We start from the raw sequence: 23,788 nt of genomic DNA on the forward strand, positions 1-23,788 counted from the left end.
TTGTCTAATAGTATTGAATTTTGACAAATAAACCATCCATGCTAAATCCATACATAGGAACGGACCTGATTTTATCATACTCTTCACGTGTATTGTGTGTATGGATGACTGACTCTACCCTATTACGGTTCTCCCACCGTCCATGCGTATTGAGGGACTACGAATTCCTTTCATAGTCCGCGGTCTACAAGACCGAGCATCTTTTCTTCCTCTCTCACCTTTCCCTCCTTTTAAAAACAGAAAAGGCGTCGTCCTCTTTCACGCGCATACGGTCTTTGGTGCGGAGCGTTTCACTGAAAGCAGAAACGGGAAAAAAAACATCCCATTTTCAGAATTTCTATACATTCCCGCCAGATTTCAAGCTATTGAAGAAATGGTAAACCCTAATTCTTTCAACTGAAGAAATTAGATTCCGTTTTCTCTTTTGCCCTAATTCTTCTTCTTCTTCTTCTTCTTCTTCTTCTTGGAAGTGAAAAAGAATCTTAGGGTCCTCAGCACTCGAGGCGATGATAATACGCGGAGTGTCCTTGGATTTTTATTGGTATGTTCTGGTGTGGTCCATGTTTCAGTGATCTAGACCGTTGGTCTGGTGGGGACCACTTTGGATGGGCCATGAGCTGAAGATCTCCCTGATTGGAAGATCCTGGCCACAAATTTTGAGTATTCTTTGAATTTGGCATTCGTTGTTGAGTAATTATACGGTTGCTGTATCCGGAAATGCACGGTTTATTATCAGTGATCCTGTTCGTTGGTCTGATTGGGCCTACCCTAGATGGGCATGCCCTAAAAGGAACTCCTTGATTGGAGAATCCAGACCTTGCGAGTTCCAGCATGCAAATATACAGTCAAGAAGAGAAATGTGGCAATGGCCCACTTTCAACTTAAGAAAGGTCCTAGATAGGTGGCTAGGATCTTCCAGCCTTGGAGGCTTCTGTGGCATGATCCATCCAGAGTGGGCCCGATGGTCAGAACCCTGAACTGAGGTCCCACTTGTACAAACTGATCCATATTCAATTGAAGAAGGCCTGATATTGGTGGTCAGGATCTTCCAGCCTGGGAGACTTCTAAGTCATGATGCATCCACAGCAGGGCCCCATGATTTGGGACACTGAACTGTGGGTCCCACTTGTACAAACTGAGAGCCTGATGATACTCTGTGTCTCAAGGATTGCATAATTCCTCTTTGATTATTTACCCCCATCCCTTTTTCTGCTTATGTGAATCGAATATTTCAGCTTTGCTTGCTTTGTGAAGATCATGTCAATCAATGCTATAGCATGTTATCATTGTTTCAAATACTAGGACTCAGCAAACAAATGCGTGATACTGCATCTGCATCTGTGGTGCCTGTTGGGATTTGATAATCTCAAATTACAGATTTATAATTATTGAAAAATAGAAGGAAATAGGAAACCGAAAAATATAATATGAAGGACAGGCTGAAGCACGTGTGATCACGCCATCCTTAAAGCATTATTCGCCCATTCTCAGAATAATTGAGACTGCTAACAGGTCTGCACAGCAAATGGCTTCTTTGATACGTTAAGAGCCTGTGTGTGGTTTTGCGTTCAGCAAGCACGAAGGAGCCATTGATGGAACTCTGTAAACACAATTTTACTGGCAGATGAAAACTAAAGAAAAAAATTCCCAAATGAAAGGAGAGAAAAAAAAAATGAAGATTAGCTTTGCTAGATTAGACCACTACACTAGTTTGGTTCTTGTGGACCTGGCAGTCTCAGGTTCGTAATGAACCCACTGGCTTGATCAGAGAACACTTGAAGGTTGCTGGTTTATATGAAGAATGAGTTGGTTTAGTTGTGATGATGGAATGAACTAACTAAGCTTTGTTTATATAGGCAAGGGTGGCTAGACGTTTTGGAGTAGGGTCATAAATATAATTGACCATTTTTGGGAGCAGGTGCACCAACGCCTTTAACTACACTAGTTAAAGTTTAAACTTAGCATATCCCTCGAGGGCGGAATTCCCTAGACATGGCCAACCAGCTCTGCTATCATTCCCCAAGATCCCAGTCCAACCTCTTATCAAATCACTTCCTGTAGCCATCTCCAATTCCATTCGAACCACTGCATGAGAAGCAACGCTGCCATGAATTCTATTAGCTACCAATCCAATGCTTCCACTTTATTTCCAAGGGGTCAATAACTACACTCCTTCGATAAAGACCAAACAGTGGCTACAAGACAAGGAACCTATAGAACTCGGCCTTTATGGGAATTGAACCCACTCCGCCAAGCTTCCATCAAACCCCCTATAGTTGTCAACATTGACCACAACAGTAGCCCAAAGAGGCTACACATGGATGAATAAGGGCTCGCCATATTTCAAACTCATGATACAACAACTAATGAATATTTTCCATCTACTCCTAAGGTCTGCCACCCAACTAAATGCCTTAGCTCTTTGAAGAGCTCGGGTGGACCATACCCTAGCAATTGGGACATCGAACGAGTCACTCTTGGATAGCAGATCATAAAATGATATATCTCCAAGAAAACCTCGCATCATGGCCTACACTCAATTCATCTTTTCACTTCTCTGAATGGATGCTTCCATAGCTACTAAGAGATTCACTGTGTTCTCTATTTCTCAGTTCCTCAGGTTTCTTCTAAGAGCCAGACTCTACACAACACAAACTTTCTCCTTGCTATAGCTATGCAAACAACAACCCCTTTAGCCGGTACCAACTTATATAAGGAAGCATACATGATTCAAAGTGGCTTCTTCCCACACCATGTGTCCTCTCAGAATAGGACTTCGTTGTCTATTCCCACTTCCCACCATTTGAATATCTATTATAGTGTGGCCGTATCAGCCATTATGTAATGGTATTATTCACCTCCGTCACATGTTCAAGGGTGAACTAGTCCGTTAAGAAAAAAAATGTCTCGTATCGGCTAGTATCGGTTGATATAGACCAGTGCGTCCTATACCAACTTCTATAGGCCTATTATGATGATACAACTTAATAGGCCCATTGTGAAATGTTTATTTTATATTTCTCTCATTTTTTACTTTCATCATTTCAAACTATGAAGGAAGTCTTAATTTTAGACTAGATTTAGGCCAATTTTGAGTATCAAAATATAAGATTTGTGCGAGATTTGTTGAATTGAAGCAGAATTGACTACTTTTGGAGATGGAGATGAAGGACAGTGATGGGGAAGGCAACGGAAGGGTAGGATGGAGGACGAAGAAGAGATACGAAAAAAGGAAGAGGAGATGCGAAGAGGAATGGGTATTGTTGTTCATCATAAGCCTTCCTCCTTAGCCATTTGTGGAGGGTTTGGATAACATGCAAGGTGGTCGGTTCTATGAGGGGGGTGTTTATTCTAAAGGATAAACAAATGGGAAATAGCATGGGTTTTAGCTTGTGCCGTTGCTCCTGAAGGAAGAGGCAACTAGGGTGATTGATGAAATCAACGGCTTGGTATGAGAATTAGTTGCTTTAAGCATTCAAAAGGCCAAATTTGGACATAATAAAGAAACAGGAGGAATATGAATATCCCTTCTAGAGGTGTGGAAGAAAAACTACTTGCTTCGAGTTCTGGCTCCACCATACCAATGGCATCGCTTCCCTCCACGCCCTTAGATGCTGGCAGGAATTATGCGCAAGCTAGTGGTCTTGCTCTGAAGGAGAAGAAGGGGGGCTGGGTGCTCGATGAGGGAGGGGAGAAAGTAGTTTGAGTGCGGCAATCATTCATTTCAAAAGGTAGGAAGATGTCACATAGCTTAATTGGTTGCCTGAAGGAGAAGGGGACTTCGGAGCTTTCAGTGGAGGAGTGGGTCAAGCATCTCTTGTCTCTCCGATGGCCAAAACTAAAGCTCTTGGGTGATGAGAAGGTTCGGATTAAGCTAGCGAACCTTGAAGACATCTCACTTGTGTTGAGGGGGGCTAAAGAAGTTTAGCCAATTGTTGGCTTGATTTTTTAGTCAAAAACCTAGGAATGGAATGTACAACGTGGAATATGGGTGAGGTTTTTCAAGTTTCCTATCGTAGCTTGAGTGGTAGACTTGATCTCAGCATTTGGAGAATGCCTTGGAGAGGTGGTGTAGAGTGATCCTCGCACTTTGTTTATGGAGGCGATGGAGTTTGCCAGGGTCAAAATTAGGTTGCTAAAGCCACGAACATGGAGGAAGATTAAGGCTTGGTTGTAAAACACCTGTGTGTTTGTGGAGGTGGAGATTGAATCTTATCTTGTGTGGGATGAGTTCGAGGGGGACATATGGGCTTTGACAGCGGCAATAGGCGTGGGGACTAGTATATTTAGTCCGGATGAAGGGGAGGGCCCTATTTCAATGCTAGAAGGTGTAGAAGCTCACAGAATAGTAGAGGCAAACAGAGATGATGGAGCACCTTTTAAGGTGGTTCTCGAATTATTGCAAGCTCAGTTGGACAAGTGGCATCACCTGAGTGGAAGACTTGCTAGTGAAGGAAGTGCTAGGTTAGTGTTTGAATTCCTGCTCCCACCATGTGATCATTAAGGGTATTGCAATCGACTCTTGACATATGGATCTTTTGATGCCTCTCTCAAGGCTAATCGTTCTGTTGTCGTGATAAGTGGAGCAGGGAGAACCATTGGGCTAGACACTTATAGTGCGGTTATCTTAGATGAGCGCTTCTCGGTTCTTACTTCTTAGAGAAGGGGCCCCATCCCACTGCCTTAGGCTCTATAATCATGGGCTATCCAAGCCTGGACCTTGAGTCAAGATTTTGGGCATGGGCTTAGGCATGTTCAACTGGGTCATGCGGGGTTCACGAGCCTATGCAACTTCATTGTCTTCTAGCAATTAGTAGTTACGAGCTTGGTTAAGGCTCGACTATTGTTCGGGATCCAAATTCTAGCCTTCCCCCTTTCTTCTGTCCTCTCACTCTCTGAAGGCCTCTCCCGAGTTGCCACTGGAAGTGAATCAGCCTTCAACCTCCATACTGCTGGATGTGCTCAGAGATGGATGGTGAGGCTGCTTTGCATATCATGCCCACGAAAGTGGCTGAAGTTGAGGGGCTCATGTAAGCGGTTAGTCCTCCCACAAGTGCCTCCTTTATCCATTGAAAATCTTGCGATGTCTTCTGGTCAGGATAGCTCGTAGGCTCTTCTGGTGCAAAAGGAGGAGCTCATCTCCATAGTATCCGATCCATTTCAGAGAAGTATTAGGCTGTATGGGGACACACAAAATAGGATGCAATTAGGGAATGGATTCATAATACTATCCAAAGAGTGGGGAGCATCTTGGGGCTCTCCTTCGGGGGTAGTGAGGAAGATTTCGAGGCTCTGTTCTCACTTATGGAGGAAAGAGATAGAACCTTCAAGGAAAGTCAAAGACTAGGCCTGAGTTGAGGGGGTAGAAAGGGTAAGAGAATTTCGAATTTTGGTTTCCTTAGCGAATTACCAAACCCGTCAAAACATGCCCTCATAGGAATGGGAATGACAATACCAAGAGATTGCTTCTCGTGGGGTCTTCTACCAGAAGCCTGGGGGATCACATAAGGGGAGAGGTATCTCAATAATTTAAAATGTAGATGCTCTCATGGAATATCAGGGGGATGGGCTGCCTAAGAAAGAGAAGTCTCATCAAACAGGTCTGTAAGCTATATAAAGTTCATATCGTGTCCTTCTAGGAAACAAAGAAAGTGTAATGGGACGCTACCTTGGTGTTCTAGGTCTGGGGGGTGCTAGTAGTTGTGTGGGTAGCTAAAGATGCATTGGGTGCTTTTGGGGGCATTCTAGTGGTGTGGGGTTCAAGTGTTGTGGTAAAAGAAGATTGGCGTGTGGGAGGATTCTCAATCTTGATTTTGTTTGAAAATGTGAACGGAGGCATGAGGTGGGTCTTTAGGGTTGTGTATGGCCCAAAACAATCCATCAAGAAGACAATAATTGTGGGAAGAGCTTAGTAGATCTAGGGAGAGATAGAGCCTTCTATGTTGTTTGAGAGGTGACTTCAATTCTGTTAGGTTCCCTCATGAGAAGGTTAATGGAGTTCACTCAACTCGCAATATGAGGGGGTTCTCATCATGGGTTGAGGAATGTCAACTAATTGATTTCCCACTTCTGGGTGCTAAATTTTCGTGATCAAACGTTCAAGTAAGGCTGGCTATATGTAGGCTCAACCACTTTCTTATGTCCCATGATTGGGAGAATGCTTCCCAGGGACAATCCAACGTGGGCTAGCTCGTGCTATTTCTGTCCACAAGCTGATAATTCTAGAATCTTGCGAGAAATCTTGGGGTCCCAAACCATTTAAATTTGAATTGGTTTGGCTTAAAGATGGGGAGTTCATTCTAAAGGTGGTTGAATGCTGGAGGAACTTCTGTCGTGTTGGTTGGCAGGTCACAAACTAATGCTGAAGTTGAAATTCCTCAAGGAGCATATTAAGGTTTGGTCAAAATCCAAAAGAGGTTCAGTAGAGGAAAAAAATGATAGGATCCTTATTGTTATTTAATGCCTAGATAGCAAGGAAGAGGGCCCTCTTGAGGAAGAAGATGAGTTGGAAAGGCACATTTAAAGGTGGAGTTACAAAAGTCTTTCTACAAGAAGAGACAAAATGGGGGCAAAGATCTAGAGCAATATAGTTGGAGGCATGTGATAGGAATACTAAGTTTTTCCATGGCATTGCAAACGCGAGAAGAAGAGCCAATCACATTCATAGCTCGGTGGTTTAAATGATGAGATAGTGGAGGAAAAGGAAGAAATCTGCAATGTGATCGTAGACTTCTACAGGCATCCCGTTAGATGATGGATGGACTTGTCCAATCTCGTCCAAGATTGGATCAATTGGATTTCAATCAAATCAATGAGTAGGAGGTAACTTGGTTAGAGCAGGAGGTAGTCGAGGAAGAAGTAGAAGCCATTCATGGCCTTGGTAGGGACAAGGCCCTAGGTCGAGATTGCTTTCCTATTGCTTTCTTTCAAGTTTTTTGGGAAGCTATCAAGATCAGGTGATGGTGTTCATTTTAAAGTTATATAATATGAGCATATTATCAAAAGATATTGTGGTGCGTTTATTGCTCTTATCCTGAATCACCCCATCAGCCTCAACGGTAGCCATGGTGTGCTGTAAAGGCCATTACGTAAAGGTAACAGAGGTAACCGTTACATGTTACGGGGTCGTAACGACTGTGATAGCCGTTATGGAAAAAATAACTTGTAATTGTTGTTAATGGCATGTTACATCCCCTATAATGACCATAATAGCCCCGTAATGGTCTATTACGAGACATATGTTTTTCATACTTTTTAATCAACATTACAGGGCATATACAAGTTTTTTGGGGTTTTTTCAATAAATAAAAAAATAAAAAAGAGAGACCATAATAGCCATTATGCCCTGTATCGTAAAGGTAATGGTGGTGGCCATTACGGCCACCGTTACTGTTACGGAACACCTTGACGGTAGCCCTTACAAAATCCTAGTTAAGGTTTTAACATCAAGACTTTGAAAAGTACTTGGGAGAGTTATATCGGAAGCTAAAGGGGTTTTTACTTTTGGTAGACATATCTTGGACAGGGCCCTCATCACACATGAATGCGTTGACTCTTGATACAAAGCCAAGTAGGTAGTCATCATCTACAAGTTAGACCTGGAAAAGGCCTATGATTTCGTGAATTGAGATTTCCACCTATACATGCTAAGATGGAGATTAGGATTCGGTCCTGAGTGGTACAATTGGATGGAAGAAGGCATCAATTTAGCTAACTTTTTTATCTTAGTGAATGGCTCACCAAAGGGTGTCTTCCATAGTTTTAAAAGGCTTCGACAAGGCGATCCTCCATCCCCATTCCTTTTTGTGATTGTCGTGTAAGCTTTTAGTGAAAATGTAAAATGCTCGATTGTGAGTGTATGTTTTGTACAATCAGTAGAGCATTCCTTTTTCATTCATCATTGCTTTCTTTATTAGGCCTTTATTGTTAGTTGTGGGTGTAATTCACTCACATAGTTTTGGAGGTGTTGCACACTTGTGAATTTACATGCCATTGTGTGTATATCCTTGCCGGTGTTGTGAGTGTAGTTCACTCATTTGTTATTCAGTATTGCATGTGTTTGTGAGAGGATTTTGCATGCGAATGGTTGAGTGGTGACTCGATGGTTGTCGAGTTTAGTTATGGCCTCCTATTTGAAGAGAAGACTCAACAAAAGAAGAAAGTTCAAGCTACATTCTACAAACAGCCAACAATCAAAGGTCTTGTATCCCACCATGTTGTATTTGAAGGGGAGCAACGGCTCATGTTGATCACCATCATCTTCTTTATATGTGTTCCAAGTTGGGCATGAACGATATCCATGCTCTAGCTTGAGGGGGAGTGTGGAAATACATGTAATGTAATTGTGTTTGTGTGTGTGTGTTTTGTACTCTTATATAGCATTGTATGTTTGTCTCAAGTTAGTGTGCGTGCGTGCATGTGTGTATGTGTGTGAGAGAGAGTTGGTCAAGAGACTAACATACACAATACAATAAATTGCCCTAGCCTCTCTCTCTCTCTCTCTTTATACACACACACACACACACACACACACCCCCTCTGTCTTCCACTAATACAAATTTCTTCTTGAATCTACTTCTTCTGCCCCTTCATCCTTTTGTATAGTTTTGTTTCTTCAATAAAATTTGCATTATCCTTCAAGAAAAAAAGATTGTTTTGGGAAATATTAAAAGGGGTAAACCATCGCTCCCTTTTTTTCTCTTTTTTTCCCATATTCTTTTTGTTGTATTCATATGAAATAGGCCTTAATCCAACTCGTCACAGTTTGGACAAACAGCTTTGGTCGTGGGTTTGCTCCCCATAGACACAAGTTTGATTCCCCTCCCCGTGGATTACCTGATGCACGTGGTTGGTGGGTGATTGCGTGCATTTGCAGGGAATAGTCTCACCTTAAAGGGGCAGGGACACCCAGTCGTCATAAAAAAAGGGTCCCAATATACTAAATTATGCTTGATGTATTTGTATTTTTTATTAGGGCCTATTTGGTTGACTTTTAGCAGGTCAGCCTGACAGGAAGCATTTTTATCAAAGAATGGTCTGATATTGAATCATCGTCATCATTATCTAAGCCATATCCTAACTAATTGGGGTTGGTTACATGAATCTTGTTATGCAATTCCACTCTATGAAGGAGCATGTCCTTGTCATGTTTTGTTCAGATTCATGATGGAAGTAATGGCATAAGTTTGACGCTGGCTGCCAACCTGACACAACCCTACTCATTTATCCGGGCTTGGGAGTGGAAATGAGAGCACAAAACTCCCACAGGTGTAATGTTAATAGACTATTAAATAGTTTGATTAATGATTACAATCAAGCGTTATCTAATAGTCTAATATGTACATTGATTACAATCGAGATCATGGTCTGATATTGCATACATGTTAAAAACTCATTAAATTAACTGATTATGATGTTTTTATTTTATTTTTTCCCTATTTTTCCATTGTTTTTTTCGAGTTTTTTTTTTTTTTTTGCACAAATTTTATTTTATTTTTTGGTCTGTACAGGCTCACATCATCTGATATGGGTCCAATATGCCTTGTATGATATTGTTCTTGGGTCCAATTGATATGTCCTGTATCGTATAGTTTCTGGGCCTGGTTGATATGCCCATCGATATTGTTATTTAAAACCTTGATTCCCACCCTATACCTTACACCCTCTTTGAACGAGCTTTCAATTCTTTGGATGGCTCTCCATGCATCAGATCCACGATACAATGAGTTAGGATGAATAGATCACGCGAACTGAGTAAAACGAGGATTTTTTATTTTTATTTTCTTTATGGCCTGATGGAAGACCACCATCTTCATTTCCCTAGCCGCCACTTAGCCTAAAGAGCCTGATTCATCACACGGTGGGACTTGATCCTCGCTCTCCCCGCCCTATGTGGCTTGCATACCTCAGCCCACTCTACTAAATGAACCTATACTGTTAACTCTGAAGGAATAAACTACCTAGCTGTCAAACTAGAACTTTCTGGAATCTACTACACACCACAAAACTCCAAATGTGAGATCTTCTATCCAGGAACTAATCTATCCATAGTTTGAAAGCAGCTCTTCTTTCACTAGGAATCCAACTAACTAAAGACTTCTAGCCTAAGATAATTCGCTAATTAAGTTAGAAACCAACATTGACTGAACAACTGCTATAGAAACTTAGAGAAGTTTCTGAGACTCCAAAACCTAAATTAGTTTCTTGATGCACCTATCACACTTGTAGGATCTAAGACAGCGTCATCTGTAACTCTTAGATTCCGGCTATTACGTGACCTACTAACTGTATTTTGGTCACAACTTGCTCAAGTGATTTCAAAATCTCATGAACTTGGGCTTGTAGGAAAGTTAACTTGATACTATTTCAAACAGGACCATTTTTGTGATGTTCTGATGTCATTTGACGCTTGGAATCAAGTGACACTTTTGGATCATGAAAATGGGGCACCACAGAATTAGAGAAGAAACTATTTGATTGGGCTTTCAAGTGGGTGGGTTTATGCTGGTCTCGGATTACATAAGGTTCAATATCTAGTGTTGGAGCCTTTGAGAAAGGGATCCTTTTATCATTGCCCTCATCTGATTCACTCTTGATTTTTGAAAGATCTGAGTATCATAGCCAATAACAGCTTTAAAAAAGCCCATAACAGTTTGCAGTTGGAAACACTGCAGATGGAAATTCTAATGGAGAACTAAGTTCCACATATTTATTATGATGTTATGGCTATCCAGGTTGTGGCTGTGAGAATGCTAGCCTACGGGTTTTGAAAGTCATTACAGTGTTTGCTGGCAAGTCATGCAATTGTATGAGTTTGATGAATCCTTGGATAATAGACAAAGGCGTAAAGCTAGTTGCTTTGTATGTTTGATAGTGACCTCCGTGTGGTGTCTTTTATGTCGCAAACTTGGTCAGCATTGACGTTTAAACTAAAATTATTTGCTTTTTTTTTTTTTTTTTTTTGAAAAGATGGAAACTATATGCAATTAGCAAAACTGATCTAGAAGTGACTTATATGAAATTCCTTAAAAAGACAGTAGTCTGCTCACGTGCTGATTGATTCTCTTATCATTATATGCAGGCTAACAAGCACACCATTATTCTGATGCAGACAGCTCAAAACAGAGCAACTAGGACATTTATGGATTATGAGTCCATTAGTCAGGCTATGGATGGTATAGTATTCGAGCCCTCCTACTGCATTCTTGCTTATATTTCTTGTTTTAGTTTTAATAATAGTAAAATAACTTGTGATTGCTTGGAAGAGCTTTATATATATATATATATATATATATATATATATATATATATATATATATATATATATATATGCTCACCTGGGAACCGGTTCTCACAAGAACTTCTGAGAATTTTTGAGAACTCATCTCACATGATATGAGCACAAAATACGGGAGATGAGTTCTGAAAAAGTTCTCACGAGTTCTCATGAGAACTGGTGTGCAAGTGAGCTCCTCTCTCACATATCAGGAAAATTTTACGACTTCACAGACAGCATCTCATGTATCATTCAATTCATATGCCGGGATATACAATTCAGAGCTGTCTTATCTGTTCTCTATTTTTGAGATTTTAGATGGTGTTAATCAGTGCTGCCGCTGTATTTTCACGAGAACCACATTGTTATATTCTTTACAAGGTGTTGAGCACTATCAATTAAAAATCATTCTTTACAAATTTAATACAGTAGTTACTGGACATTATTGAGGTGCAAAATATTTACTACCCATTTTCAAAGACGAACTGCCTGATTTCCGTTGAAGCAATTCAGGCAACATGACCCATCCGCCGCCTTGAAACTCGGATGCAACTTCTCCGTTATATGTTGATTAAAAAATGCTCCTGTAGCTTTCGTATAGTTTGTATGTAACTCTTCCTTAAAAAATTTGAGTATGCGATATGGTTGCTTTGATAAGGGTGAGGGATCCCCCTTCCCCATCACTTGAAGTTGATATATACTGGAATTTTAAACTGGAAGAATTGTTAGCAATTTAACATTCAATAGTGAATTGGTTCTGAGCTGTAACCACTCCTTGCCTGATGGCTGATATATGGAGAAATATGATAGAAAATGGATTCTATGTACCAATCTGTTGGCATTAAATGTCCCATATACTGCCTGGATGTTTGAATTGGGAGTGATATACCAACCGTTTGTTATGTTGTAACAAGCCACTCTCAAATGTCAGCCGGGTATGGCAAGGTGTGGTGACAAGTGTTCAAAGGAGTGACATCATTATACTCATTAGCTGTAACCACACCTAACATCATTATACTCAGGCCACCCTCAAAACTGAATGACATGGTCACAAGTGTCCACATGAGGCCATTGACAAATGAGATGTTGGCATGTTGCCACGTCCTTCACCTTGGACTTCTACCCAAATAACCCAAAATACCATTGTCTCAAATCTCAATTTATAAATAAGGCCCAACCCCTCATTAGCAACTGTCTCCCTCCCTCCCTGGTTTTTTAGTGTTGAGTACAAGTTTATGTACAAAGCTACAAAGATAGCCATAGGTTTGGAGTTTGACAGCATGAATGATTGATTATACTTTGTTGATTTCTGATTCCCACACACCCCAATATGGTTCTTTATGTACAAAGCTAAAAAGGCAGCCATAGGTTTGGACTTCGACAACATGAATGATTGATTGTATAAAGCTTGGGTCTACTTTATTCATTTCTGATAGAGATTAGCCGGCTGGATGGACTATTGACCTCTCAAGTCTCAGCTGCGCTCTTTTGTATCTTTTTGTGTTTGTTTGGTTTCCTCCTTATGCTGTATTGGGTTTTCCTTTAATGAAATGACCTCCATTCATCCAACAACAACAACAACAAAAGAAAGAAAGAAAGAAAGAAAGAAAGAAAAGGACTGATTGAATAAGAGTTCACTTCGAGTTTTTAACATTTATTGCCCCTCTTAGCATGAGTTACTCCAAGTCATAGCATTAGTTGGTCGATTTCCCCTAGCGTGCATTTTATCTCATCATTGTGGCTCAATTATCAAATGTGGTGTGAATTTATGGTTTGATTGTCTAAGAAGGTATATCTGTAATTTCATTCTTTCAATGTGGTTGTATTATAGCCTCTATGATAAACATTTCTATTGTCCAGTCCTGTAGAGACGGCAATTTCGTGGTCATTTTGTGGTGCTAAGGGGGGTGATTTTCATCAGTCCTTTTGTATTGGGAATTCCTTCCTTATACCTTGACTTTCCTCTCTATTTCCTTTTTTAATAAACTTGTCGTTTCTCTAGTAATAATGATAATAATAAGTTTGTCTGTGGACATCTGTCATTAAATATCTACAAAAGGGATGCTGTAAGAAGTCTTAGTACCAATTCTCTACTGTGGGCAGGAATCTGTGGACTGTATGAGAGGAAGCTTAAGGAGCTTAACCCAGCCATCAGAAACATCACTTATGACATCTCAGATCTCTACAATTTCATTGATGGTCTTGCAGACCTGAGTGCTCTGGTGTATGTATTGCTGTTTTAACTCCTGTCTTTCAATGTGCTGAATTCTCCGCTGAGCCATCATTCCCTACAGATGAGCCCTTTTTTCAGTGATCCAGTGTTCATCCCGTTGTCCCCACCCCAGATGGGTGATGAACCTAAAACCTCCTCCATCACACGTTCCCAGCCATTCAATGAATTGACTTTATCCCATGCATACAGATGGTTGACCATATCTTTCCAACTGTCCATTTCCAAAATCAATTATCAGTTGGCTAAGATAATCTATAGGGGCAGTATATAGCGTCACTGCTGATCCATGGTAGCGCCAACCACACAAAATGGTCTAGATCACTGAAAGTGGGCCAACCCGGTTGTGGTGCTGGTTTCAAGCGGGGGTTGTATTGCATCCTCACATGATTGTTCCTTCTCTATCCATTCTTTTTTTTTTTTTTCTGAGAGTTAAGAGAACTGACGCTTGTGGCCCAATTTTGTAACAGATATGATCACTCGATTCAGGCATATCTGCCATATGATAGGCAGTGGATCAAACAGCGGACGTTTCAGCACCTCAAGAGATTGGCCACACATTGAATAAGGTAAGCAGCACCCACCCATTACTACATGGATTTACACACGGCATGTGAGTGAATCATATACTAAAGGAGCTGGTGATGAAGATAGTAAATAGTTAGATCCCTGTCTGTGTGGGCTTTCCTCTTGTATTTTGAGCCTATGAGCACCAACAAAATCACTGTTGTTTCTAGAACTTGCCCCTGGTCGTCCATGGACGACAATGGCGGCATGCCCGTTTGAGATGGATTGTATTCGATTGGTAAAAGTAATTGCATATTTGCTGTATTTTGCAACTGTATGTTTTGGTTTCATGCTTCTGGCAACAGTCTGATGTATGCTATAGCACATACACCGAAGAATAAAAAAAACGATGTATAATAATTAGATGGTGGTGTTCCTTGTGGTGCAATGCCCACTGGGAGGTGTGGGATCCACCTAAGCAAGTGTTTGTCTTGAAAAGATAGGGGAATGGTTAAACCTAATCTGGGGTTCAAGCAATTCGAGTCTGTTCAAATTTGCAATTCTTTGTTTGATACTCGTCAAAATTTAATGGTTTCGTGGGGTATTACCATATCAGTCTTTCCTTCGTCCTATTTGTGGTAGGGGTACAACTCAGGCTGGTTGGGTCCAGTTGAGGGTCAACTCAAGCCCAACCTGACCTCAAGAGGACCCTACCCGCAACCCGATCTGACCCAACCCGAAGTCCAAAATGAGGTGCCTAAACTGAACCCAACCCAAGTTCTTTTATGCTTGACCCAACCCACATGTGATTATTCCCAATCTGACCTAACCAGACCCAAATACATGTGATTATTCCCAACCCCTGACCTAATCCGACTGGAATTTGCTCAACCTGAGCCCGAGCACCTTGATAAACTGACCCAACCTGACCCTAACTAGGGTTGGGTCAATCACGTCAAGTTGACCTAAACCCAAGTTGCAGCCCTACTTTGTGGTTCGGTTTCACCTAGTTTGATGGACTACAACAACAGGTGAATTGCACATAATTCGATCTTCTTTTTTTTGTCGTTGTTAGCTTGTTAGTACACCCCACTGTCAGTTCACACTTCACTGTTAGCCACCCCCACTAGGGATCGATACCAAGACCTCAGTGTTGAAACGAGGTATCTTTCACTCAGTCTACCACTTGAGCTATGGATCAGGGTGTCACATAATTCGATCTAATTTATGAATGATGTGGGTAATTGATTAATTCAAAATTACCTAAATCTCTCCTAATTAAGAGATTTTTCATTTCCGAATGACGGTAGTTCCAAGATATTGAAGAATTTACTCAAATTTGCTTGAATCTTACTTGAAATAGGGATGGAAATGAATTGATAGAATTATCAAACTCCAGTGAATCGGCATGAAACTGTCGATCAAGCTGGGTCTATTCCGCTTGTTTATGTGTAACAAATTGCAGCATATTGAATTGTGATTTAGTTTTCTTGAACTGATTTGCAGTTCCAGTATGGTTTTAGCAAATAAGGTAACTGTGGGTAGGTGACCCATCACTGTATCATTTTTTCTTTAATGTTTTCAGCAGATTTTTGGGCTGTGTTTGGAAGTTAACCTGTTGATTTTTAGGCATAGAGCTTACTGGCCATGTCGAGCTGGTTTGGCAGACATTCTCCGTTCTGTGCAATGTGGAATGGGGTTGCCGCCATGGCAACATGGCCCCATTCCAAACATGGATTTGTTGTGGGTTTTTTTTTGCCAATGGGTTCACATAATTCGATCTAATTTATGAATGATGTGGGTAATTGATTAATTCAAAATTACCTAAATCTCTCCTAATTAAGAGATTTTTCATTTCCGAATGACTGTAGTTCCAAGATATTGAAGAATTTACTCAAATTTGCTTGAATCTTACTTGAAATAGGGATGGAAATGAATTGATAGAATTATCAAACTCCAGTGAATCGGCATGAAACCGTCGATCAAGCTGGGTCTATTCCGCTTGTTTATGTGTAACAAATTGCAGCATATTGAATTGTGATTTAGTTTTCTTGAACTGATTTGCAGTTCCAGTATGGTTTTAGCAAGTAAGGTAACTGTGGGTAGGTGACCCATCACTGTATCATTTTTTCTTTAATGTTTTCAGCAGATTTTTGGGCTGTGTTTGGAAGTTAACCTGTTGATTTTTAGGCATAGAGCTTACTGGCCATGTCGAGCTGGTTTGGCAGACATTGTCCGTTCTGTGCAATGTGGAATGGGGTTGCTGCCATGGCAACATGGATTTGTTGTGGGTTTTTTTTTTTGCCAATGGGTTCACATAATTCGATCTAATTTATGAATGATGTGGGTAATTGATTAATTCAAAATTACCTAAATCTCTCTTAATTAAGAGATTTTTCATTTCTGAATGACGGTAGTTCCAAGATATTGAAGAATTTACTGAAATTTGCTTGAATCTTACTTGAAATAGGGATGGAAATGAATTGATAGAATTATCAAACTCCAGTGAATCGGCATGAAACTGTCGATCAAGCTGGGTCTATTCCGCTTGTTTATGTGTAACAAATTGCAGCATATTGAATTGTGATTTAGTTTTCTTGAACTGATTTGCAGTTCCAGTATGGTTTTAGCAAATAAGGTAACTGTGGGTAGGTGACCCATCACTGTATCATTTTTTCTTTAATGTTTTCAGCAGATTTTTGGGCTGTGTTTGGAAGTTAACCTGTTGATTTTTAGGCATAGAGCTTACTGGCCATGTCGAGCTGGTTTGGCAGACATTCTCCGTTCTGTGCAATGTGGAATGGGGTTGCTGCCATGGCAACATGGCCCCATTCCAAACATGGATTTGTTGTGGGTTTTTTTTTTTTTTTTTCTGCCAATGGGTTCGTGATTTGTTATCCTTGATCTATAGTCCTTTCAAATGCCCCCAAATACCATGTGCTATCAATGCACCATTACCTTGGGCCGTGAGGTAAATGGGGCCCACGGTTTCATGATCAAGATGTTTAATGTTATGGTTGCAACACTGGCATGGACCATTCCCCAAAAATATTCCATGTTTAGGGCCCGTTTGGATACCACCAAATAAGTTACTTTTTCTACTTACAGCAGTAGATAAGTAATTTATTTGCAATAAGTAAGTTTGGTTTATGATCAATTACAAGTAGCTTTTTTATTAAGGGGACGTTTGGATCCTAAGTTACTTAAGATAAGCTACTTATGCCTTAAGTAGCTTATCTTGATTTCTACTTATTAAACTGAAGTGATTAAATAACTTCAAATAAAAAGCTACTTATAATTGATCATAAACCAGACTTATCTCAAATATGTGATTAAACTGAAGTGATTAAATAACTTCAAATAAAAGCTACTTATAATTGATCATAAACCAAACTTATAATTGATGTAGAAAAAGTAACTTATTTGATGGTATCCAAAAGGCCCTTTAAACTGAAGATATTAAAAGCGTAACGAATTCATAGAGTGTCAAAGTACCACTATCGAGAGAGGCTAAGGAAAGAAAAGACTAGATTTGGTTGCTGCTGTTGTTCCTCGTGGCTAGATGGTTTGGAGTAGCTAGGTTGCTATCCTAGTATCGAGGTTGTTTGTGGTAGGAATTCCTATCTAAGTTGCTAGTGAGTTCTCTCTTGATGGCTTTCTAGTTCTTCAAGGTTATAGAAGACACAGACAAGCATCTTGTGTCTCTTATCATCTTTCATCTTCTCTTCTCATATTCTCCTATAGGGCTAGAGCTTCCCTTCCTTCATAAGCTAATAAGAGATTCTATTATTCTATAATATGACTTGTATTACTTGTATTTCTTCTCCTAGTTAGTTCTCTACCAGTTATGTCTTAGATGTTTGCTAAGCTCTTTATGAACGAAGTGAGACTATTATGGTCGGGTAGAAGGACTAACTTTCTGTCTATTGGCCCGTTGAGGAGGTTAACGACTACAATGAGTGAGTAGCCTCCACTAGGAGGAGATGAAAGAGCTGCTTGGCATCCCTTGTGGTTGGAATGAATTCGTGCATTCATGCCCAATTTTCTGCTCATAGGCTTAGCAGGAGATGGAGGATCGAGAATGCTTGACTTACACAGAATTGTTGAAAAGAAAGAGAGAGGGGAGGGTTTTATCTATCTCTTTCCATTTAGTTGTGATCCTTAGGCTTATACTTTAATCATTAAGTTTGTATGCCGGGGAAGGATAGCAGGCGGAAAGACTTAGCTTAGGTGCGTCAAACTCGTTGCATCTGAGAATCTGACTTTCCTGAAAGCTTAGTAAGGAGATTCACCCTTTGCCATGTATTGCAAAAAAGAGTCAAGAGTAAGAGTTAGCTCTCCGATCTTTGAGTAAGAGTTAGCTCTCCCCTATATTGTTTGCTTAACTAAGAAAGATTTGCCCATCCTCTTTGGGAATCAATCTAGACTAGCTGCCATAAAGAGCTCAAGAGAATCCCCACACTAAGAAAGAGCGACCTGCCAGACTCGAACTGGCAGATAGGAAAATCGGCTTATCATTTACCTTAGCACAAGCGCTAAGCAATAATAAGACCTTCCAATATACTTATTTTATTCATTGGAAATCATATAAAGACAATTTCTATTTAATATAGCTATTTGTGCAAGTATTTTCGGATTAAGAAGCAACTGCTTCTTGTACAGATATAACTATAGTATACACTTTTACCGCGAATTACTGCATTTATCCGAGTGATCCACAAACGACGAAAATCTCTCTTTTGCCTACCTCTATCCCGATAAGCCGAAAACAAAGCTCTTATTTTCTGTTGAGTAATAGTTCTAATAAGTCTTGAATGAGCCCCTCAAAAGCTTGATGCAAATAAACGAATTTTTGTTCTATGTCTCCGAGCTATATACCCTCGTTTAATTCTGGTCATTGAATAAATGAAACTTCGATGAATAACTAATTTCTTTCCTTTCTTTCAGTTATTCCTTTTCCCTTTCCTAGATATTAAACTGGAGAGTAACTTTAAGGAGGCTCCATATGGAGAACAGTCCAAATCAAAGTTGGGCCCAACATTACGGATGATCCACATCAAAGTGAACCCATGTAATGGGTTGCCAGCATCAAATGTAGGGGCCACTTCAAGTTGAGCCCATGTAATGGGTTGTCTGCATCAAAGGTAGGCCCCTAACAATGAGTGGTCTACATTGAAAGCGAGGTCCGTGTGCTGGATGACTCACATTGAAGGTAGGGCCCACACGATGGATGGTCCATAATAAAGGTGTGCTCCACATGAGGGGTGGTGAATATTGAAGGCGGACCCACATGATGGACAATAACATTAAAGGTGGGTCCCACATGATTGATGACACATCCATGTGAGCCCCACATAATGGATGGTCCAGATCAAATGACAGCCCTAATGATGAATGACCCACATCGAAGGTGGCCCCGCATGATGGGCGGTTCACATCGAAGGTGGGGCCCACATGATAGACAGTCCACATCAAAGGTGGGCTCCGCATGATGGGTAGTGATATTAAAGGTGGGGCCCACATGATGGGCAATAACATTGATGGTGGGCCCCATGTGATAGATCATCCGTATGAAGGTGGGTCCCACATAAGGATGTTTACATCGAAGGTCGGCCCTAATGATAAATGATCCACATCCAAGGTAGGCCCTGCTTGATGGACGGCCCACTTCAAAGATGGGCCCTACATAATGGATGGTTCACATTAGAGGTGAGCCTGCATGATGGATGACTTACATCCAAGGTGGGCCTAGGAAGGTGGATGGTCCACATTGAAGAGGGCTAAGGTAAGCCCAATGTAATGTATGGTCTACATCAAAGGTTGGCCCCATGTGGACGGTGGATGTTAAGGGTGGTCCAAACAAACTTGAGGTTCAAGTACTTATATGATGTCCTAAAAACCAAATATACTTCTAGCTTATCTGGAGGGATAAGCACTTCTTCTTTTTTTTTTGCGTGCAGGTCGCCCCATCAAAAGGTTCAGTTTGTCCTTTGGATGGACCGTACCCTGAAATGACAAGCGGGAAAATCTACGTGTCCAGCGTTTACCATTTCTCATAGAACGTGGACCTTTGTCAGAATGCCACCGATCTGAAGGTTAAGTTCACCCTTTCAGTGAGATTTGGGGCATGTCCATCCACGGTGGGTCCCATCAGATCGAGGGTCTGAATCGGATGTAGTGACCCATCCAGCACCAAGGTTGGTACTGGTCGGTTCTCTGTGGGCCCAGCATTATGTATATGTTTTATCCACTTGGTCCATCCACTTTACCAACTCATTTTAGGGCATGAGCCCAAAAATGAGGCCGATCTAACTCTCAGCTGCACCACACCACAGGAAATAATGGTGATTGAATACCTACCATTAAAAAATTACTAAGGCCCACTATAATGTGTATTTGCCATCCAACCTGTTGATTAGGTCACACGGACCTGGATGAGGGGAAATCACAAATATCAGCTTGATCCATGGCTTTTGTGGCCCCCAGGAATTTATAATGGTGGGTGTTCTACCGATTCCGACTTCGTTTGGATCATTTAACCGCGGCACCGCAACTAGGATTTCAGAGTACGGACTGACATCCTCTGCAACACCTGTTGTACACGAGGCTAAAACACCCAAGCTTACGAGGCTGACCATGTATATGTAAAATCCACCCCGTGTCTCAGCTTTTACTGTAGATTATAGGCCATGGGGGAAAAACAAGAGTGAGATCCACAACTCAGGTGAGCTACGCTACGGGGGGACAATGGGGATTCGGTGCCAACCATAGGTTTGTGGCCAACATGGTGTCTATCCTGCTTGCTTCAACCTGTGGGCATGTTTGGATTATCGATGATCATAACGGTTTTGTAATGTGTGGTAAATGAGTAACGATTATCATTACTATAGCAGTCTTGGAGGTAAGGCAAGGGCCACGTAATGGGCCTTTCCCAGCTCCAAATCCTACTTGTAAAGTACTTTACATTGTTAGATACAATTGGATGTGATTTCAACAATATATGTCATGTCCATTCATTGTATCTATTTTGTAATATCATTTCTAAGTATGTCCTAAAAAATGAAAAAGATTCATAGCTCAAATAAATCACACTACCAAAAGAAAATAATAATAATAATAATTAGGGACCATGGTGCCCATTGTTGAAACTCTCGTAGTGTTCATCATAATGTTTATTTGTCATCTAACTTGTTCATAAGGTCAAACAAATCTTGATAAAGGGAAAGCACAAATATCAGCTTGATCCAAAACTCCAGTGGGCCTCAAAAAGTTTTCAATAGCAAGTGTTCAATCCCTACTATTAGTTGTGGTGTGGTTTGTTTTTGCTTTAGATCTGCCCCATTTTTTGTTTCATTTCATAAAACGATCATGCAAAATGAATTGTGTTAGATACAATTGGATGCGATTTCATCAATGTATTATGTCCATGTTATCTATCCATTTTACAATATCATTTCAGGCATGTCCCAAAAAATGAAAAAATCCCAAGCTGAAGTGAACCACAACATAAAAAAGAACGAGGGACAGTGATGCCTATCATTGAAACCTCTTTATGACTCAACACAATGTTTATTTGTCATCTAACTTGTTCATAAGGTCATACAAACCTTGATAAAGGGAAAACACAAATATCAACTAGATCAATCACTGTTATAGATGTTAAAAAGTTTTCAATGGCAGGCATTCGATTCCCACTTCTAGCTGTGGTGTGGCCCATTTCCGCCTTGAATCCACCTCATTTTTTATCACATTTCATAAAATGATCATGCAAGATAAATGAACGACATCGACATAATTTAGTCAATCCATGTCCTGTGGTGATTTCAAAGGATTATTTACACAGTATGGAATCAAAAGTCCACCGAGGTCTCCCTAGTGGTGGTGGCTAACAGTGAAGTGTGAACTCACAGTGTGTACTAACAAGCTAACGATATATACGTGTGTGTGTGTGTGTGTGTGTGTGTGTGTGTGGAATTAAAAGTGAAATGTAATAATATGAGTTTTACACTATATTATTGTGGTAGTCGGTGATCCAAATTGGTTGGTTTTAAGAGCAATTTTACATGGTTCCAATGAGTATGGCCCATAACATTCTTTTATCAGATTTTTGCACTTACTGTTCAAAGGGATCCCACTCAATAGGTGGATTTAGATATAAAACAAGATGGCCCCATAAAGCTTTGGTGCTTTGCACAGGTGCATATGGTGCATATGGTATGATAGACTATTCCAATCCCCTACGTTGTAGGGAGAGACTTTTAGGGTCTCTAGGGATTCCCCAAGTTACATGCAAATCGCACGGGAAGAGGCTTGGTCGAAATTTTCTTTTTTCTTTTTAAAAATTGACTATTTCTTTTCAAAATAGCTTTTGGGCCTAGGCATCTACGTATGGGACCCACTCAACCGAATGCTTGGATCTGATGTTGTAAGCCATATTAGTACACATGATCACGCGTAGATAGGATGACTCATGCACACGTGTGGATATTGGGGTGTCAATGGGCTAAGCTGGCAGCCCATGGCCCAAGGGCTAGCCTGGTTTGAAGTCTAGGCCTAATGTTCAAGTTAGGCAAAGCCAAGGCCAATGATGAATAGTAGAGCCTGGCTCGGCCCATCACTCTAGTATAATACTATATGGTATATAGGTATCAGTAATGCAGATTGCTAAGCTTGTATACTAGTGTATGTATATGTAAAAAATTTTGCTGAGTTAACTTAGCATTTTCGAGTTAAACTGCAAGTGGTTCAAGCTCTCATACAATGAGTGCACCGTTGGGACTGGGTTATAGTCGTTGTACTCTAGAAGTCGATTACTCTCGAAACCTTTTGCACTTGGGATGTTGTCTAAGGGAAGCAAATTTAATTTTAAACCAAGTGACTCACGTTACGCTTCAACTCAATTCAATAAGTTATTTTTTTTAAAAAATAAAAATAAATTCAGTTCTCAATTTTTTAATAGTCTATTTAAATCAATAAAATATTCCAACAGAAGTGGCAGGTGTGTGGGAGATCCAAGTTGTCCATTAGGAGTCCACCATGAAAATACCCTTGGCCAACATTTGGGCTTGCTCGATGATTGATGTAGTTAGGGTTCACTGTGATTCAAGCCATCCTTTTATCTACAGTGACTTCCTATGTTTGGCCAATCTATTGGACTGATTATTAGGTAAATCCCATCAAATCCACCCTAATCCTTCAAATTTGCCTGGGTCGTGTTTGGTTGGAGGGATTAGAAGGGATGAGAAAGTTTAATACCCGGATTGGCGGGCGCGCCAAACAGACAGGATATAGCAATCCAGGGATATATCAATCCCATGGATCTCCAGGCAATCCACCGACAACACCATTATTACCTAGAAATCCATGCCATCCACCCTAATACCATTCAATCCCTTCCAATCCACCCGGCCAAACGGTCCATTAGGAGTCCACCATGAAAATACCCTTGGCCAACATTTGGGCTTGTTCAATGATTGATGTAGTTAGGGTTAACCGTGATTCAAGCCATCCTTCTATCTAAAGCAACTCGCTATGTTTGGCCAATCTATTGGACTGATTATTAGGTAAGAACATCTTTACTGGGGAGAAACTCTTGGATCTCACGCACGCATGCTCATGTTGTACATAGGGTGACATATAAATAAACTCTTGTTTGTGCATAACAATCAACAAAATATATACATATAAGACGAGTGAACTTTTGTTACATGGGTCCGGACTTGAATGTGCCATCTTCATCGTCGCAGTCTTTACCGTAGGCTTCCTACGAACAATTT

At 40.6% G+C, this 23,788-nt stretch overlaps 1 protein-coding gene across 1 annotated transcript; it reads left to right on the top strand.

Annotated features, from left to right (window-relative positions):
- Positions 1–224: 224 nt before the first annotated feature.
- LOC131217054 (enhancer of rudimentary homolog) lies at positions 225–14,349 on the top strand. Its single transcript, XM_058211765.1, has 4 exons — positions 225–376; positions 11,081–11,174; positions 13,379–13,499; positions 13,976–14,349. Exons 1-4 carry the CDS (start codon positions 374–376, stop codon positions 14,067–14,069), a joined length of 312 nt encoding a protein of 103 aa, XP_058067748.1. The 5' UTR covers positions 225–373; the 3' UTR covers positions 14,070–14,349.
- The last annotated feature ends 9,439 nt before the right edge of the window (positions 14,350–23,788 follow it).

The sequence above is a fragment of the Magnolia sinica genome, chromosome 10 (assembly GCF_029962835.1).
Source record: "Magnolia sinica isolate HGM2019 chromosome 10, MsV1, whole genome shotgun sequence".
Lineage (NCBI taxonomy): Eukaryota > Viridiplantae > Streptophyta > Magnoliopsida > Magnoliales > Magnoliaceae > Magnolia > Magnolia sinica.